Below are 17618 nucleotides of genomic sequence, written 5' to 3' on the forward strand. Positions count from 1 at the left end.
CCTGGGCGTGCCATGGGCCTTGCCTTCCGTGAGAAGGGAAAGAAGCCAGCAGGTGGCCACTCTGTTCTGCCTGTCCCACCTAGTCCATGGGCCCCTTTCCTCATGTCTATTGGGCTGTGCAGGCAGGAACACTGGGGAGAATGAGGGAGGAGCTCCAGGCCTGAGCATCTGAGGGCATTCAGGCCTGGGTGTGGAGCCTAGCACGTTCCTCGGGCTCATCCTGCAGGGTGGGGGAGGTAGGGATAGTGGAGGTGGGGGTTGAGCTCAGAAACTTGAGAGCTTTCCGGTCCCTCCAACTGGGTTCCTCCTCCAGTCTTCCAAGCTGCAACATTATCAGATCCAGACATCTCCCTACCTCCCTCCTACCCGCCAACACCTACTCTCTTATCTTCTCTTCCCTCCCAGCCTCAGCCTTCAGGCTGAACAGCCCCCCAACCCCACTGGCCCTTGGGCTCAGCCCTCAAGATCCTCTAGCAGCCCTGGGGAACCACTGGTCCCCCCTTCACTGGCAGCCACTTCGGGGGCCTCTGGGTGTCCAGCCCCTTGCCCTCAAGGTGGGACCACAAGGTAGGCAGAAGGGGGGTTGGGGCTCTTTAGGGATTGGTCTCCCTGGTCCCTCATGCAACCTCCCCCCAACCCCCTGCAACTCACTCTAGTTGCCAGTTGCTGCTGTCCCTGCCCAGCCTCTGGCTCAGGGCTCCTACTATGGTTGGGCACCCTGAGGGGCTCGGCCAGCTCAGGGAGTGGAGGTGGACGGGTGAGGCAGCCCGGGGCTAGGAATCCTGCTCCCCACCTTCCTCCAGCTCCTAAGCTCCAAGGACGCAGCCTGTGCTGCCACCTACTGGCCAGGGCCTCCTCCGCCACACCCCTGGGGATCAGGGTTTGGGGCAGGCCTCATCCTGCATCTCCACACTCACTGCGTCCCTGGACACCTGAGTTGCGGATCACTGGACTCTCACCTCCTTGGCACACAAGGGGATTGTCAACCTAGACACTGGGGTCCAGGAGCAGCAGTGGGGTACATCCCCGAATCTGCCGCTGGGCTCGGCATGTGGGGGGCCCTAAGGGCAGGGTTGAAGTGTCCACCTCCCTAAGTGAACACCTGGTAGGCTAGAGACATAGGGGGCAGGTCCCCTGGTGCAGAAGGCTAGGGGGGACTTCTGCATCCATTCTTTGGACCCTAGACTGGTCCCTCCCTGGCTGACCAGCCTGGGCACAGGGGCCAGTTTCTGGCTTAGCCTTTTCCCAGGAAGGCCCAGGCCAGGCCAAGCCGAGCTGTACAGTCTGGAGTCTCGGGAGCAGGGCTGGGATGAAGAGCCTGAAGTGAGCACAGGAAGTGGACCCCTCTGGAAAGGGGAGGCTGAGGGCAGTGAGGAAGCAGTGCTGACCCAGTGGGTACCTGGCCAGCAAAGCCCTACCACCAGGGGACCTCGTCATTGCTGCCCTCTTCCTGTTCAAGAGCTGCTCCCGCTGCAGCCCCTCCTGCTGCTCCTGCTGGCTCAGTCCCCCTCACCACTTGGGCAGAGCCCGCCCGACTATCCCTGGGGTGGCGTGGGCCCCACTGTGAGGTGAACACAGGGCTGAGGGCATGGCTGGGCAGGACTGTCACTTCTTGTGTTTCAATGCTCCCCTTTTCCCATGTGGACTCTCAGAGTGGGGTGCTCCTAGAACCACCAGTGGGCAAACAAGCGGAACCCCTAATCACCCCGTTGCAGGCCTCTCAATGCACTGTCCGGGAAGGCTGAGAGGGCTGGGCCTGGCTCAGAACGACTTCTGAGGCAGTAAAACTCTGAAGGTGGGTGGGGCCTTGGCTGGCCTGTGGAGCCCACAGGGCCTGGACCCCCAACTCTCTGGGGCCCACTCTCCTCCCTGTGCCTCACATATTTTATCTTGCTGCATTAACTCTTTTGGGGACCAGGCAGGGCCTAATATACACTCCCCGCAGGAGGGGAGCGACAATCCTGTCTGCCTGTGCCACTAGTTCCCCGAAACCTCCAACAGTCTCGACAGCCGTCCTTTTCCTCGGCCTCCGGAGACTTTAACGGGCAATTCTCCTAGAAAGCACTGTCAAACATGGGCAGCAAAGGACAGTACCTAGGGGTGGCAAGGATGCAGGAAGACGTCCTGGGTGTTGGAGACATCTCCCTGCAGGGCAGTCTGGCTGCACCAAGCCCCCCCTCAGCTGTCCCTCCTGTCCACTCAGGGACTTCCCAGCTAGGGAATGAGTCCACGGCGGGGTTTCCACAGTGGCGCTCCAGACACTTGGGCCAGACGACTCTAGTGGAGGCCGTCCTGTGCGCTGCAGGACGTCCAGCAGCAGCCCTGGCCTCCAACCGCTGCATGCCAGTAGTCCTTGCTTCCCCAACTTACGACAATCAAAAGTCTAGACACTGACAAATGCCCCTTGGGGGGCAAAACAGCCCCCCTTCTTCAAGTCCCATTGCCCTACAGAAATAGAAGTGACACAATTACTGAGAAGGAAACTGTAAGGGCTTGCCGACACTGAAGAGTTGGCTGCAGCCCCACCCCTCCTCTGGGGTCCTGTGCAGACAGGGACGACAGTGTGAGGGATCTAGTGAGGTGGTGACACGCTGAGAAAAGCTCAGGCGCAGAAGCAGGTTATAAAACAGCTTGTGCTCTGAGATCCCACACAGAATATGTATGGAAAAACCCCAAAGAACAGTAGTCACTGTGGGTGGTGGGGTAACAGGTGATTTCCTTCTTTATACTTTATTTTCCAAATTTTCTACAGGGCACATGTATTACTTATATAAGCCAAAATAATTTTTTAAATGGTGTTTTGTAAAAAATGCTGTCATGTGTTCCAGTCTGTAGAAGCCCACCGAAGTAGCAGGACTCTACCACTACCACAGCCTGAGGCCTCTCACAGACAGGGAAACTCAGGCTCTGAGAGGAAGAAAGAATCGGCCCAGTGTCGCCCAGCTCCAACTCCTGGGCTCTTTTCACTGCTTTTCTTTTGAGATCGAATTTTGCTCTTGTTGCCCAGGCTGGAGTGCAATGGCGCAATCTTGGCTCACCGCAACCTCCGCTTCCCAGGTTCAAGCGATTCTCCTGCCTCAGCCTCCTGAGTAGCTGAGATTACAGGCATGCACCACCACGCCCAGCAAATTTTTTTGTATTTTTAGTAGAGATGGGGTTTCTCCATGTTGGTCAGGCTGGTCTCGAACTCCCGACCTCAAGTGATCCGCCCGCCTTGGCCTCCCAAAGTGCTGGGATTACAGGCGTGAGCCACCGCGCCCGGCTCACTGCTCTTTTAAGAACATTCTAGCCTCCCACAGTTGGGACCTGCTTGTCTTAGCAGTGGCTTAAAAGGCTGCACTTGCCCAGCAGGCTGCTGCTTCTGCATTTCTATTTCGAGCCAGCAGGCACTTCCTAAAGCCTCCCAGAGCACCCTTAGGGGGCTGCACATTGGACCCACATGGATGTGAAGTTAATCTCCTTTCCCACAGGTAAAAAGAAAACAGTAATTTGATTGGCAAGAAGTCTTCTGGCTGTGAGGTTTCCACTGAGCAGATGACAGCATTTCAGCTTAGAAAAGTGAGGCTTTTTTGGCACTGCTGAGAAGGCTGAGGCCTTTTTTTTTTTTTTTTTTGAGACGTAGTTTTGGTCTCATTGCCCAGGCTGGAGTGCAATGGCACGATCTTGGCTCACGGAAACCTTCGTCTCCTGGGTTCGAGAGATTGTCCTGCCTCAGCCTCCAGAGTAGCTGGGATTACAGGCGCCTGCCACCATGCCCCGCTAATTTTGTATTTTTAGTAGGGATGGGGTTTCTCCATGTTGGTCAGGCTGGTCTCCAACTCCTGACCTCAGGTGATCTGCCCGCCTCGGCCTCCCAAAGTGCTGGGATTACAGACGTGAGCCACCATGCCCGGCCAGGCTGAGGTTTTTTACACGCGTACTTGTCAGTCTGGCTAGAGGCTTTCTGCACTGACCTTTTTTTTGAGGTAGGGTTTCACTCTGTCACCCAAGCTGGAGTACAGTTGTACGATTGCTGCTCACTCAAGCCTTGACGTCCCTGGGCTCAGGTGATCCTCCCACCTCAGTCTCCCAAGTAGCTGTGTGACTACAGGCACGTGCCACCACTCCTGGCTAATTTTTTCTATTTTTTTTTTCTTTGTAGAGACAGAGTTTTGCCATGTTGCCCAGGCTGGACTCAACTCCTGGGCTCAAGCCATTCACCTACCTCAGTCTTCCAAAGTGCTGGGATTACAGGTGTGAGCCACTATGCCCAACTGGTTGGACTCTTTCCACCTTTTTCCCCAAACCCAACTTTGTATTGTTTTGCTTGGGTTCAGAAGTCCTGATTTTCACACCCTTTTCAGGGCTGGGGATTTATCAAAATTCAAGGCTTAACAAAAATTAACTTTAAGGCCCCCAAAAGATAAAAGTGCTGCTGCCAGCGGGACCTGTCTCTGATTCACCTTCATGGCATGGATGCTGGTGGTCCCCTAGCAGCCATTTTCTCCTCTGCTTGAGTGACAACGCTGGTTTCCAGCCTGCATGCAGCTGCCTGGCTGTGGGAGCTCATTTCCAAGACTCCTATGCAGCCAGGGGTGGCCAGGTGTCAAGGTGCTCCAGCAGCCACCCAGGTTGTGAGGACAAGGCCATCCCTGGCACTGTGGGGTGAAACGCCTGTGTGTGTGCAGCCTGGCACCAGCTCCTGAGGTGCTGGCACTATTCCTGCTGTGATGGGGCTGCAACCCTGTTCTACCATTCATGAACCTCACGCAGTGTGGGGCTTGGCTTGGGATCCTGCTGGCCTTGCAGAGGAACTGGCCCAGTGGTTCCAGTTACTCCACACCCACTTGCACTCAGGACCGCACCAACCCCTCCAGACGCGTTTGTTGCCTGTTTGCCTAACCTGGGACAGGGCTCCCTCCTGCATGTCTGCTCTCTGGGAGGACTGCCCTGCCTGCCCCAGGCCTCCTTTCCAGAGGGCCTCCTTCTGCATTCCCATTCCCCTTGGGCTCTGTCCTCATCTCTTCCCCATTAGAGGACTGCTCAGTTGGTGAGCCTTCTCTCTTGAGAACGCGGCCTGCCTCCAGGGCAGGGCTTAGGTCTTCCTTCATTGCTCTCATTCCACCTACACTCAGCTGCATCCATTACTGGTATATGTGGTCTGTGTTAACACACATCAAAGCTATTCCAGAAATATACAACTTACAGCAAAAAGACAGACACTTCCATTAAAATTAAAATGAAAAGTCTAGTTTTGTCAATACCTTTGACCCATCAACTATCCAACATATTAAAAGGCACTTCAAATGTGTTACATTCTCAAAAGGAAAGTAAATATGGCAATCAACTCAACCAAAAAAAAAAAAAAGAAGAAGAAAAAGAGAAATAATAAAGGCAGTGCTACTCATCCGTACCCAAAACTGTTCCTTTAAAATTTATTACTTTTTTATTTTTTTTTGAGATAAGGTCTTGAAGTCACCTAGGCTGGAATGCAGTGGCAGGATCACAGGTCACTGTAGCCTCAATCTCCTGGGCTCAAGTGATCCTTCCTCCTCAGCCTCCCCAGTAGCTGGGACCACAAGAGCCTATCTCCACCTCTGGCTAATTTTTTTTTTTTTTTTGAGACGGAGTCTCGCTCTGTCGCCCAGGCTGGAGTGCAGTGGCCGGATCTCAGCTCACTGCAAGCTCCGCCTCCCGGGTTCACGCCATTCTCCGGCCTCAGCCTCCCGAGTAGCTGGGACTACAGGCGCCCGCCACCTCGCCCGGCTAGTTTTTTTGTATTTTTTAGTAGAGACGGGGTTTCACCGTGTCAGCCAGGATGGTCTCGATCTCCTGACCTCGTGATCCACCCGTCTCGGCCTCCCAAAGTGCTGGGATTACAGGCTTGAGCCACCGCGACATCTGGCTAATTTTAAAATTTTTTTGTAGAGACAGCGGTCTCACCATGTTACTCTCCCAGGCTGGTCTTGAACTCCTGGACTAAGCGATCCTCTTGCCTTGGCCTCCCAAAGTGCTGGCATTACAGGTGTGAGCCACTATGCCTGGCCCCAAAACTGCTGTGCTTCTGAGGGACCCCTGTGCTGCAGCCCCCACCAAGTCACAGCAGCAGCGCCTACCTGGGGGACAAAGCGCTGTGGCGGAGGGGCCAGAAGAGTGACCCTCTTCACTCTTGCTTGAGGTCAGAAAGGAGCATGGTGCTTGCTTTCCTCCGTTCTCCTGGCCTTGACACAGGATAACATGACTACTTTGTCAGCAAAGTTCCAGTGTTTTGGTGAAATTAATGAAATACACAGGTGGAGTATCGCAAATCCAAACATCTGAAATCTAAACTACTCCACAATCTGAACCCGAGTGCTGACGTAATGCTAAAAGGGAATGCTCGCATGTGCACTTCGGAGTTCAGATTTTCAACTTTGGGATGCTTAACCAGTAGGTATAATATAAATATTCCAAAATCTGAAAAAACCCTAAACCCAAAACACGTGCGGGTGGTCCCAAACATTTCAGCGCAAGCCAGCAAAATGTATCCTATGTACTTAGTGGTGTCAATACAAAAGGACACACAGCATTGCCATTCTGGGGAGCAGCAACACCCACCCACGGCAACAGGCTGAGGAGATGTCCGAGCAGCATGGGACAAGCTTGTCGGAGCCCTCTAGAGCCCAAAGAATGGAGGTAGCAGAGGAGTGGCCAATGGATTAGGGTGGAGAGCACGAGAACCACATGGCCCAGAGACAGCCAAGCTGTGTGCTAACAAGCAGCAGAGGCCAGCCTATAGCCGGGGAGTGACTGGCAGGGCAGAACTTGCAAGTGCACAGGTGTATTTGGGAAGGGGTGGAGTGGAGGGTGGTCGCAGGTTGGAAATGGTCTCTGAGGCACCCTCCACCCAGGGACTTCTGGTGCCACATTAATGAACATGACTACATATGCTCCTACTTCCCAGCTGACTTCCATGCAAAACATAACTGCTTTGAGAATGTGCTCACGCCTACCCACGCCTGCTGGCAGCTCCCTCCTGAGAGGAGGGTGAGGCGAGTCAGAGCAGGCCTTGCTCTGGAAGGAGCCAGCACAGGCAGTCTCATGCCAGGCTCTCTGGCGTCGCTGGGCTCTGGCTGTCTGGTGCAGCATTAGTCTGCTTTGGTCTGGCAGCAGCACAACCCTGCCCAAAGCCTGCTAGGTCACTCCCTAACGAAGTACTGGGGAATGAAGGCCCCTTCACAGAAGTGCAGTGTCTCAGTGTCTGAGACATAACATGTTGGGCTGGTGACAAGAGTGAGCCTGCCCAGGAGTTGGCGGCCCAGCCGCTGCCCCCGCGCCTGAGCCGGAGATGAGCCAGGCCCCTGGCGCCTGCCTCTGCACGTGCCACTCCTCTCTCTTCCACTGAGCAGACTCGGTGCGCCGCCTCCTCCACACGCCTCCCCTGCACCCAGGCCCGGCTCCCTTTGGCCAGGGCCCTGGTCTTCCTGAATGCAGCATCAGCCTGTCCTAGTATCACACCAGTGCCCCTTGCCTCCCTGTGTGATGAGCTGGTCCAGGCCAGAAGGTTTTACCTTGCTTATTTTTGTATCTCCAGGGGTCTGCACAGAGGAGCTTCTCCTACCTTAACCCTTAAAATATGGCTGCAATGAATGAACACATGAACAAATGACTGATGAGAAGTCTTCTTGTTTTGTTCTAGAACACCTGAAAATAACTGGGGCAGCTTAACTGGGAGAAGCAAGAATTTAGGGATGAGGCAGGGTGTGGTGGTGGGCGCCTATAATCCCAGATACTTGGGAGGCTGAGGCAGGAGAATCGCTTGAGCCCTGGAGGCGGAGCTTGCAGTGAGCCGAGATTGCAGGAGAATTGCTTGAACCTGGGAGGCAGAGGTTGCAGTGAGCCAAGATCGCGCAATAGCACTCCAGCCTGGGCAACAGAGTGAGACTCTGTCTAAAAAAAAAAAAAAGAAATCAGGGAGGGAACACACTTTTAATCTTCAAATACTTGAGTCTTTTTTTTTTTTTTTTCCCTGAGACGGAGTCTCACTCTGTCGCCCAGGCTAGAGTGCAGTGATGTGGTCTCAACTCACTGCAACCTCCACCTCCCGTGTTCAACTGATTCTCCCGCCTCAGCCTCCCGAGTAGCTGGGCCTACAAGCACGTGCCACCACACCCAGCTAATTTTTGTACTTTTAGTAGAGATGGGGTTTCACTATGTTGGCCAAGCTGGTCTCGAACTCCTGACCTCGTGATCTGCCCACCTCGGCCTCCCAAAGTGCTGGGATTACAGGCACGAGCCGCCGTGCCTGGCCACTGAGTCTTGAATAGTTAAAGCTCCCAAGAGCAGGCGACTGCCAGGGTGGTTGGTGAGGAGGCCCATGTGCATGTGGAGCAGCAGAAGCAGCCGAACTCTCCCCACAGGTCCTGGGGGCGGACTGTGAGCGTCCCGGCACTGCAGGTGCTTGCAGACGCAGGAGAGGCACAGGATGAGCCATTGGAGACTTCACTCCTGCTTGAGAGATGGGTTCTAGAATGCTGCTTTAAAATAACTCTTAGAGGTGGGTTAAGTGGGTGGAATGTAGATAGATCAGGAAATTGCAGAAGGCACTGGCTGGGGGAAAGAGCCCCCTCAGAGATGAGGATGAGTTGAGATTTTTCTCTGTTCAGTGACCGCGCCCCCTGCCACCGTTCCAGTGAAGCCCCCTGTTTGTCAACCCACTTGGTCAGAAGACATTTCACCACAGCCAGAAACCAGGTATGAATGAATACCCAGGGAGCCGGAAACGCAAATAAGAACCTCAGAACTGGCTGGGCGCGGTGGCTCAAGCCTGTAATCCCAGCACTTTGGGAGGCCGAGACGGGCGGATCACGAGGTCAGGAGATCGAGACCATCCTGGCTAACACGGTGAAACCCCGTCTCTACTAAAAAATACAAAAAACTAGCCGGGCGAGGTGGCGGGCACCTGTAGTCCCAGCTACTCGGGAGGCTGAGGCAGGAGAATGGCATAAACCTGGGAGGCGGAGCTTGCAGTGAGCTGAGATCCGGCCACTGCACTCCAGCCTGGGCGACAGAGCGAGACTCCGTCTCAAAAAAAAAAAAAAAAAAAAAAAAAGAACCTCAGAACTTATAAGCAATCAGCCCCATCACTCTAACAACTACAAAAAACCAAAATAAATCAACAAAGCTTACTGAACCAAAGCCGATGGCAACAAAGAATGCCTGCAGTGGCCCCCAGTTTCCCCTGGCTCCAACCTCAGGACCAGCTTTCCTTCTTCTGCGAGAGACCCGTTCAGGCCCTTTAATGACCTGGACTCCACTCAGAGGGTCTCGCCTCGGCCTGGTGCTAGGACTGCTGATGCCTACACGACTGCCCCGCCTCCTCACTAAACCCCAGCTCACATGCTGCCACCAAGCGGCACACTGCTATTCTTTCCCAGGGCTGAAATCCAAACACTGCCTGGGCTGTGTGACTCTCTAGTGCAGATGCAGATTAGGGTGGTAAGCCAAAGGGTTTAACTCCCAGTTCCACAGCCGACGGTAAATGTCATCTCCACGCAGGGTCGTCTACTTCATGTCCATAGCACCCACCACCACAATGTGCATGGTCTGTGCCTGACCCAAGCTGAATGATGGACATCACCTGTGTAAGCATTTTGGTGAAGGGAAAAGTTCACTGCGTGCCAGTCCCATCCCTTCCATCCTCTGGGCCTCAGTCTTCTCTGTCAGACAGGCAAGACTCAAAGGGCTCCTGGAGACCAAACAGGCCAGGCTATAAACCAAAACATGACCCCAGAGCAGACACCTATCTCACCCTTGGGCCATCCAGGGCAGGGGCAGCTGAGGGGACGTAAGTGACACTTTTGAATACAAGCCACTGAAAATGTCTTGCACTTGGCTATGCGTCTCCTGCTTGCTTCCTATCATTTTTTTTTTTTTTTAAACACTAATTTTGAACTAACAGTGCCTTCGCCAAGCACTACTCTAGGTACTTGGAATAGAGAAAAAGGAAAAGGACGAAGATCGCTGCCCCATGGGGCTCACAGTCTAGTAACTGTGGGGAGAGTAGACACAAAGGGCAACACAACTGTGTAACTGATGCTGATGTTGGTGTGACAGGGGAAGATGGTGAAAGGAGAAAGGCTAGAGTCCAGAACTCTCCATCTTAGAAATGGGAAAAATTTCCTTACCAAGTCTCTACCCGATAGGCAGTGTCGTCTCCTGAGGGCCAGGGAGCACGCCGTTCAAGGACTTTACTGCACTGGCTAAGCCAGGAGAGGGAGGAAGAGAAGAGGGTTAGTGTGTGGTGTTCGATTTTTTTTTGGGACAGGGTCTGGCTCTGCCACCTAGGCTTGAGTGCAGTGGTGCAATCTTGGCTCACTGCAACCTCCGCCTCCTGGGTTCAAGCTCTTCTCCTGCCTTAGCCTCCCGAGTAGCTGGGACTCCAGGTGCCCACCACCACGCCCAGCTAATTTTTTGTATTTTTAGTAGAGATGGGGTTTTGCCATGTTGGCCAGGCTGGTCTCGAACTACTGACCTCAAGTGATCCACCCACCTCAGCCTTCCAAAATGCTGGGATTATAGGCGTGAGCCACTGTGCCCGGCCTTTAATGGAACTTTTCAAGGAACCATTCAAAAACAGTTATTGGGGCTGGGTGAGGTGGCTCATGCCTGTAACCCCAGTACTTTGGGAGGCTGAGGTAGGAGGATTGCTTGAGCCCAGGAATTCAAATCATCCTAGGCAACAGAGCAAGACCCTGTCTGTACAAAAAATAAAATTAGCTGGGCGTAGTTGTCTGTATGAAAAATAAAATTAGCTGGGCAGAAGCCCGTGGTCCCAGCTACTCAGGAGGTTGCGGCAGGAGAATCACTTGAGCCCACGAGGTTGAGGCTGCACTGAGCTGTGATTGCGTCACTGTACTTCAGTCTGGGTGACGGAGTGAAACCCTGTCTCAAAAACAAAAACAAAACAAACCCAAGACAAACAAGACCCTATCTGTACGAAAAATAAAATTAGCTAGGCATAGTGGCACAAACCTGTGGTCCCAGCTACTCAGGAGATTGAGGTGGGAGGATCACTTGAGCCCAGAAGGTCGAGGCTGCACTTAGCTGGTATTGCGCCACTGTACTTCAGTCTAGGTGACAAAATGAAATGCTGTCTCAAAAACAAAATGAAACAAAACAAACCCAAGGCAAACAAAACAAACAAAAATAGCTGTTGTACTGTTTTCTTTCTCCTTGACTGGCAAGGACACTGAGTTCCTTCCACTCATCATGGGGGCGTCACCCCGGGACTCCCTGTGCACTGTTAGAACACCTCTAAGGCACCATCTTCACTTCACTCCCTTGAAGAGCAACAATTTCTCCCACCTAAAGGGCCCCTGAGCTGCCTGGCAAATCAGCAAAGAAAGAAACAAAAAACCCACAACAGAAATGTAAGGTTTGAACTCCACAAGCTCTTTCTCATTTTGATGCCCCTCTGAGACAGACTGGAAGGGACAGCGCACAGGAAACACCCCTCTTCTGCCCCTGCTCTGCTTGGTTGCCGCACCCATGGAAGCGGCAACTGCTCTGCAGACCTGAAGGTCAGCACAAAGGTTGCTTACTGGGTAGGGGCTGCCTGGCGCGGCTTCCACAGTAACCATAATTTATTCACAGGCACATGTATGGAGGTTTTTCTCCTAAATATCATTATTCTAAGTATCATTATGGGCGTGGTGGCTCATGCCTGCAATCCCAGCACTTTGGGAGGCTGAGGTGGGTGGACCACCTGAGGTCGGGAGTTCGAGACCAGCCTGACCACATGAAGAAACCCCGTCTCTACTAAAGATACAAAATTAGCCGGGCGTGACGGCGCACGCCTGTACTCCCAGCTATTCGGGAGGCTGAGGCAGGAGAATCGCTTGAACCCGGAAGGCGGAGGTTGCGGTGAGCCGAGACTGCGCCACTGCACTCCAGCCTGGGCAATAAGAGCGAAACTCCATCTCGAAAAAAAAAAATCATTTTTGTCTAGGTTTTTGGAGAAGCATATGCTGTGAAAATGATCGCAGTCGGCCTCCTAAAAGCCAGTCATGTTTCCAACAGTTTTCTGCATGGGCCTCACTCACTTGTAGGAATCTGGTTTTGGTTCCTCTAACGAGACTGATCTAGAAGAGAGGGAAGTCAGCACTCACCGAAGAGGAACACCATTGTCAGGATTAGGACAATGCTCTGCTTGGCAGGTAAATAAAACCAGTAGCACAGCCCCACTACGTGCCTCATCTCGCTTCTGAGAGATTTCTGGGTAGTTGATGAGGAAAAAATGCAGTCTCTCATGATTTTCAATGGTCGCAGAACATCCCTTTTCAAAATTCATCGTATGCATAATAAAAATGTCACATTCTGAGAATGGAAAATCTATAGAAAGGGCCTGGAACCTTAGTAATGAATGCGTTTTCACATTTTAATCTTGGTAAATGGAATACTACCCCTGTTGCCATTAAAATCAAGCCAAGATCAAATAGTAACATAGCCTTATAAATATAACCCACTTGGATAACTTTCTGTGGATGAATATTAGTCTCTGAGACACACATTCCTTATTTGACCAAGTAAAGCATTAAAATGCAGCCACAGCTTATAACAAGTGAGCCCCTCAAGAAAATATGAGCATAAAGAGTGGTCACTGCATCGGGGCATTCAGGAAACTCATTTCTCTTAAAGGAATTTAACTTCTAGTACTCAATTTGTCCTTGAGAATGCAAAAATGGAAAACAATTCAGTATCAGTCCCAGGTACAAAGATAACGAAGAGGAAGTCCACCGTGGCCCAGCCTCTGCTTGGCAGGGCTCTGCTCTACCTCAGCAGAAATTATGCACAGGAACCTGCTGTGATGAGTGTTTCTGGGGTACGAATCTTTTGTTTGTTTTTGAGATGAAGTGTCACTCTGTCGCCTAGGTTTGAGTGTAATGGCACGATCTCGGCTCACTGCAACCTTCGCCTCCTGGGTTCAAGCGATTCTCCTGTCTCTGCCTCCTGAGTAGCTTGGATTACAGGCGTGCGCCACAGGCCTGGCTAATTTTTAAAAATATTTTTGTAGAGATGGGGTTTCACCATGTTGGCCAGGCTGGTCTCAAACTCCTGACCTCAAGTGATCGGCCTGCCTCGGCCTCCCAAAGTGCTGGGATTACAGGCGTGAGCCACCACGCCCGGCCTTGGGGTAGGAAGCCAGTTTCTTTTTTTTTTTTTTTTTTTTGAGACGGAGTCTCGCTTCCAGGCTGGAGTGCAGTGGCGTGATCTCGGCTCACTGCAAGCTCCGCCTCCCGGGTTCACGCCATTCTCCTGCCTCAGCCTCCCAAGTAGCTGAGACTACAGGCGCCCGCCACCACGCCCGGCTAGTTTTTTGTATTTTTAGTAGAGACGGGGTTTCACCATGTTAGCCAGGATAGTCTCGATCTCCTGACCTCGTGATCCACCCACCTCGGCCTCCCAAAGTGCTAGGATTACAGGCTTGAGCCACCGCGCCCGGCCAGGAAGCCAGTTTCATAGTCATGAATTTCATAGAACAGCTCAGAAACATCTACCCAAAAAAGGAAGTAATTTATGGCAGAACATCTTCTTCTTGGTTTAATGCTCAGAAGGGACAGTGACAGAAAACGACAGCTAAGGGGGAGAGAAGTCTGTGTGGAGATCTCCTTAAAGAGGCTCATGTGTGCAGAGAGACATCCCAATTCTCTTGTCCGGGTTGGCTTTGTGATGCTTTAATGGGATATAAAAACCAGATTGCACCAGGCAGAAAAGGCTGGGGAAGTCCTCACTGTCTGTGACTGGGCACACTGAGCTCTGCTAGAGGACTCCACTCTGAAAGGCACTGGACAGAGACAGGGAAGGGGACTTACTTGCTAAAAGTTGGAAAGTTCCCAGGAGGTGAGCCTTAGGTCATGATGTCCACCAGCCTCTGACACCTGGAGGGCCCTCCCTCCCTGCTGCTGCCTTACCAGCTTCACCTCTTCTCCCTGGGCCCTCTCCCCGCGCTGTGTCCAGGACTCAGTCCTGGCTTCTCCTCCGTCTCCCAGACCCGACCTCTCCCAGCCCCTCTCCAACTGCCCACTAAATGTCACCACTCAGTGTTTAAAGGGACTTCAAACTCAACACATCCCAGCTTGCTCTCATCTTCTTCCCCTCCTGTCCCCCAACATCTCTACAGCCACAGTCCGCATCTCAACTAACAGCAATTCTGGCCTTTCTGCTGTTCGGATCCAAAATCATGAAGCTGTCCTTGGCTCTACTCACCCCATATCCAACTCCAGGGCAAATGCAGTTGCCTCTTATTTCAAAACATATCCAAAACCCAACCACCACCTGCGCCAAGGCCCATCCTCACCCAAGGCTGCACTACCTCTTGCCTGTATTGCTGCTGAGAGCCTCCAGGCGGCTTTCCCAGCTTCTCCTTGTCCCATTTCAGTGAGTTCCAGCATAGCTGCCGGGGTGATCCTCTGAAAGCCCAAGGCCACAAGGCTCTTGTCATCCCCTCAGCTGCTCCCATGCAGGAGAAGCATCTCAGCATCTCCACACTCTGCTCCAGGCACGCCGTGCACTCAGGCCTCAGGCCCAAGCAGTGCTCTTCCCTAGAAATCTGTGGGAACGCGCCCACCCAGGCCTCTGCCCAAGGAGACCTATTCCCACCCAGAGTGCTGATGAACCCCGTGCCTGCTCTGTGCTTTCTCGCACGTGCTGCTGTGCTCCATACTAGGTAATTTACTTGTTTATTCACTGCCTAGAAAGTCAGGCTCAAGGAGAGAGGGGTCTGTTTTGCTCACTGAGGATCTCAAACAATCAGAACAGTGCCTTGCCCACTCTAGAGATAGACAACAATATTTCTGACTGATTGACTGTCCAGATTCTCTTTCCTTTTTCTTTTTTTTTGAGACAGGGTCTCATTCTGTTGCCCAGGCTGGAGTGCTGTGCACAATCACAGTTCACTGCAGCTTCAACCTCCCGGGTTCAAGCCTCCCACCTCAGCATCTCGAAAAGCTGGGACCAAAGGTGCGCCACCATGCTTGGTTGATGTATTTATTTATTTATTTATATTATTATTATTATTTTGAGACGGCGTCTCGCTCGTTGCACAGGCTGGAGTGCAGTGGCACCATCTTGGCTCATTGCAAGCTCCGCCTCCCAGGTTCACGCCATTCTCCTGCCTCAGCCTCCTGAGTAGCTGGGACTACAGGCGCCCACCACCACGCCCGGCTAATTTTTTGCATTTTTAGTAGAGATGGGGCTTCACCGTGTTAGCCAGGATGGTCTTGATCTCCTGCCCTCGTGATCTGCCCGTCTCAGCCTCCCAAAGTGCTGGGATTACAGACATGAGCCACCGCGCCTGGCCAATGTTTTTATTTTTTGAAGACATAGGGTCTTGCCATGTTGCCCAAGCTGGTCCTAAACTACTGGACTCAATGATCCTCCGGCCTCAGCCTCCCAAAGTGCTGGGCTCACATCTGTAAGCCATGGTGCCCGGCCTCCAGACTTCCATACTCTGACCAACAACAAACCCAGAACCCAAAATAGCACACCAGTCAGTGTGACAACTTCCCTGTGAGAATAAAGTAACACAATGAGTGATGAGCTCATTACCCCTACACAACCATGTAGGTGTTGGACAAAAGCTGCAGGTCTGATTCATGTAGTGAATCACAAGAAAGGCAAAAGGAAATTTACATACTTCACAGAGAACCAACCCAGAACCGTCAAGACCTGGTGTTTCTCCATAGGGCTGAGCAACAACTCCCAGGGTTAAGCTGCAGCTGCTCTGGATTCCCTTCCTTCTTGGGTCACCATGAGGGTCGTCTTCTCCCTTTATTGCCTTGGGACAAAAAATATGCTGGTAATCACAAAACATTGGGATCCCTGCTAAGGTCCACGTGACCCCAAACCTTCATACACATTCCTTTTGCTCAACTTGAGGGTGTGTTAAATACAGTATTAGGAGACAATGCAAGATTTTACTGAGAAAAAGTGAATTTTTAATTATCTTGTGAATCTACTTAGAAAAACACACACAAGCAATGTTCACAACTATAAATTTAAACCTTTTGCACTAAAAAAACACAAAACAACAAACACAAAACCACAGGCATGAACTGTAAACCTGTATTAACTATGAACTAGTCTTACGGTTAATTCTTGGCAGTAACTCAGTATTCTCCTCCCTGGCAAGTGTAATGTTTTAGCACCACATGATCTCCCGCAGAGGCACCAGTAATGACTGGCTGCAGTGCAGGGAGATGCTTTCATACACACCACTTCACACACATACTGTCCACTCTCACACCCACCCAGGCGGGAGGCACATGGAGATGGGGCCACACGCTGACTCTCAGGGCAATGGAAGTAGGGCAGGGGGCGCATAGGTTGCACATCTTTAATGTAGTGCATTCGTAGAAAAAAGGCCAGCTTTCGCTCCCAGGCGTGCTCTCGTCCTCAGACTTTAATATCATGATTTAGAAGATGCAGACGTTATTGCCTAAATATTATTCTATACATTTCCATCAGTGTTCAGGAAAACACTTTAATTGCTACTTAATTTACATCATAATTACTGGGTTACAGCTTTAGCTCATTGGCAATTTTGGAAGCAATATTTTTGAAGGCTATGGATGTCCCCGATATCCGCTTAAACCGGACCCCATTCAGAGACAGTCTTGGCAGCTTGCATACTTCCATTTCCCACTGCACGAGGTTCTCTGCGTGCCCATCACCGTGGACACAGAAGAGCAAGAAGCGCTCCCTCTGCTCATAGTCGCAGTTATTGGCATCCAACACTTTGCGGATTTCCCGCATCATGTCCCCGGGATCCATTGAACTAGTGGTTTTCATGCTCCAGGTGAAGCGTAGGGATCGAGGCTTTGCTTCTTTGTTTTCATCCTTTTGCTCAGCAGATACATTGCGACTGAAATGCACAGAGGCAGGTTTATTTTTAATCGTACAGGAAAATCAACCTCTTACACTTCAGCTAGTTCCTCATTCACATCTTCAATACAACACAACTAACGACTGACCTCCACATTTTCCTGCACAGACTCACAATTGTAACTAAGTCTATTTTCGTCTATTTTCTTCCCCCACCCTCTAAAAGTCATAAGTCACACACAAAAAGATCTACCTGGCTGTAAAATCTTCACCAGCCACCTGTGCTTACTAAAATGAAGAAAGTAATTGGTTAAACAGAATCCTTGGAAATCAGGCAAAGGGGACAGCGTGCCCCACTCCTCCACTCAGGGCTCTGCAGGCCCAGCTCAGGGAGGGAGTTGGCAGCCAGTTCCTGCCCACCTCACCCATCCACCCTGGGCTGTCCCTCTCCTGCGACAGTTCCTTCAGATGTAAATCACTGTAACTGGCACTCAGGGTAACTGGAGACTCAACACCCGCAGTCTAAAATTGCTTTCTCTGTGAACGGCCCTGAGGCTGAACATGATGCTCTACCCACCTCATTGTCTTTCCTCTTCTCTGGTTTGTTAATTAAATGTCCAGTTATACAGTTAAAGCAAAAATCTTAGATGACACAATCTTACTACTGGAATAGATGGAAAAATGCAATGGGACACTTCTCTGTCTGTGGAGGACTGACACCACCCATGTGGATGCCCTGCGGATTCAGAATGTAAGCCTTGGTCTGGATGCCCAAG

At 51.7% G+C, this 17618-nt stretch overlaps 1 protein-coding gene across 15 annotated transcripts in view; it reads right to left on the reverse strand.

The window, feature by feature from the left end:
• Positions 1 to 15933: 15933 nt before the first annotated feature.
• MARK3 (microtubule affinity regulating kinase 3) overlaps positions 15934 to 17618 on the reverse strand; it is a 116007-nt gene continuing 114322 nt past the window's right edge. For 14 of the 15 annotated variants that reach the window (XM_003902310.2, XM_003902308.2, XM_003902311.2 and 11 more), the window contains one exon: positions 15934 to 16882. In XM_003902310.2, the coding sequence (XP_003902359.1) occupies positions 16537 to 16882 (346 nt within the window). In that variant the 3' untranslated portion in view covers positions 15934 to 16536. The remainder of the gene's footprint in view (positions 16883 to 17618) is intronic. The other variant, XM_003902309.3, reaches the window with a different exon arrangement.

The sequence above is a fragment of the Papio anubis genome, chromosome 7, assembly GCF_008728515.1.
Source record: "Papio anubis isolate 15944 chromosome 7, Panubis1.0, whole genome shotgun sequence".
Taxonomy (NCBI): Eukaryota; Metazoa; Chordata; class Mammalia; order Primates; family Cercopithecidae; genus Papio; species Papio anubis.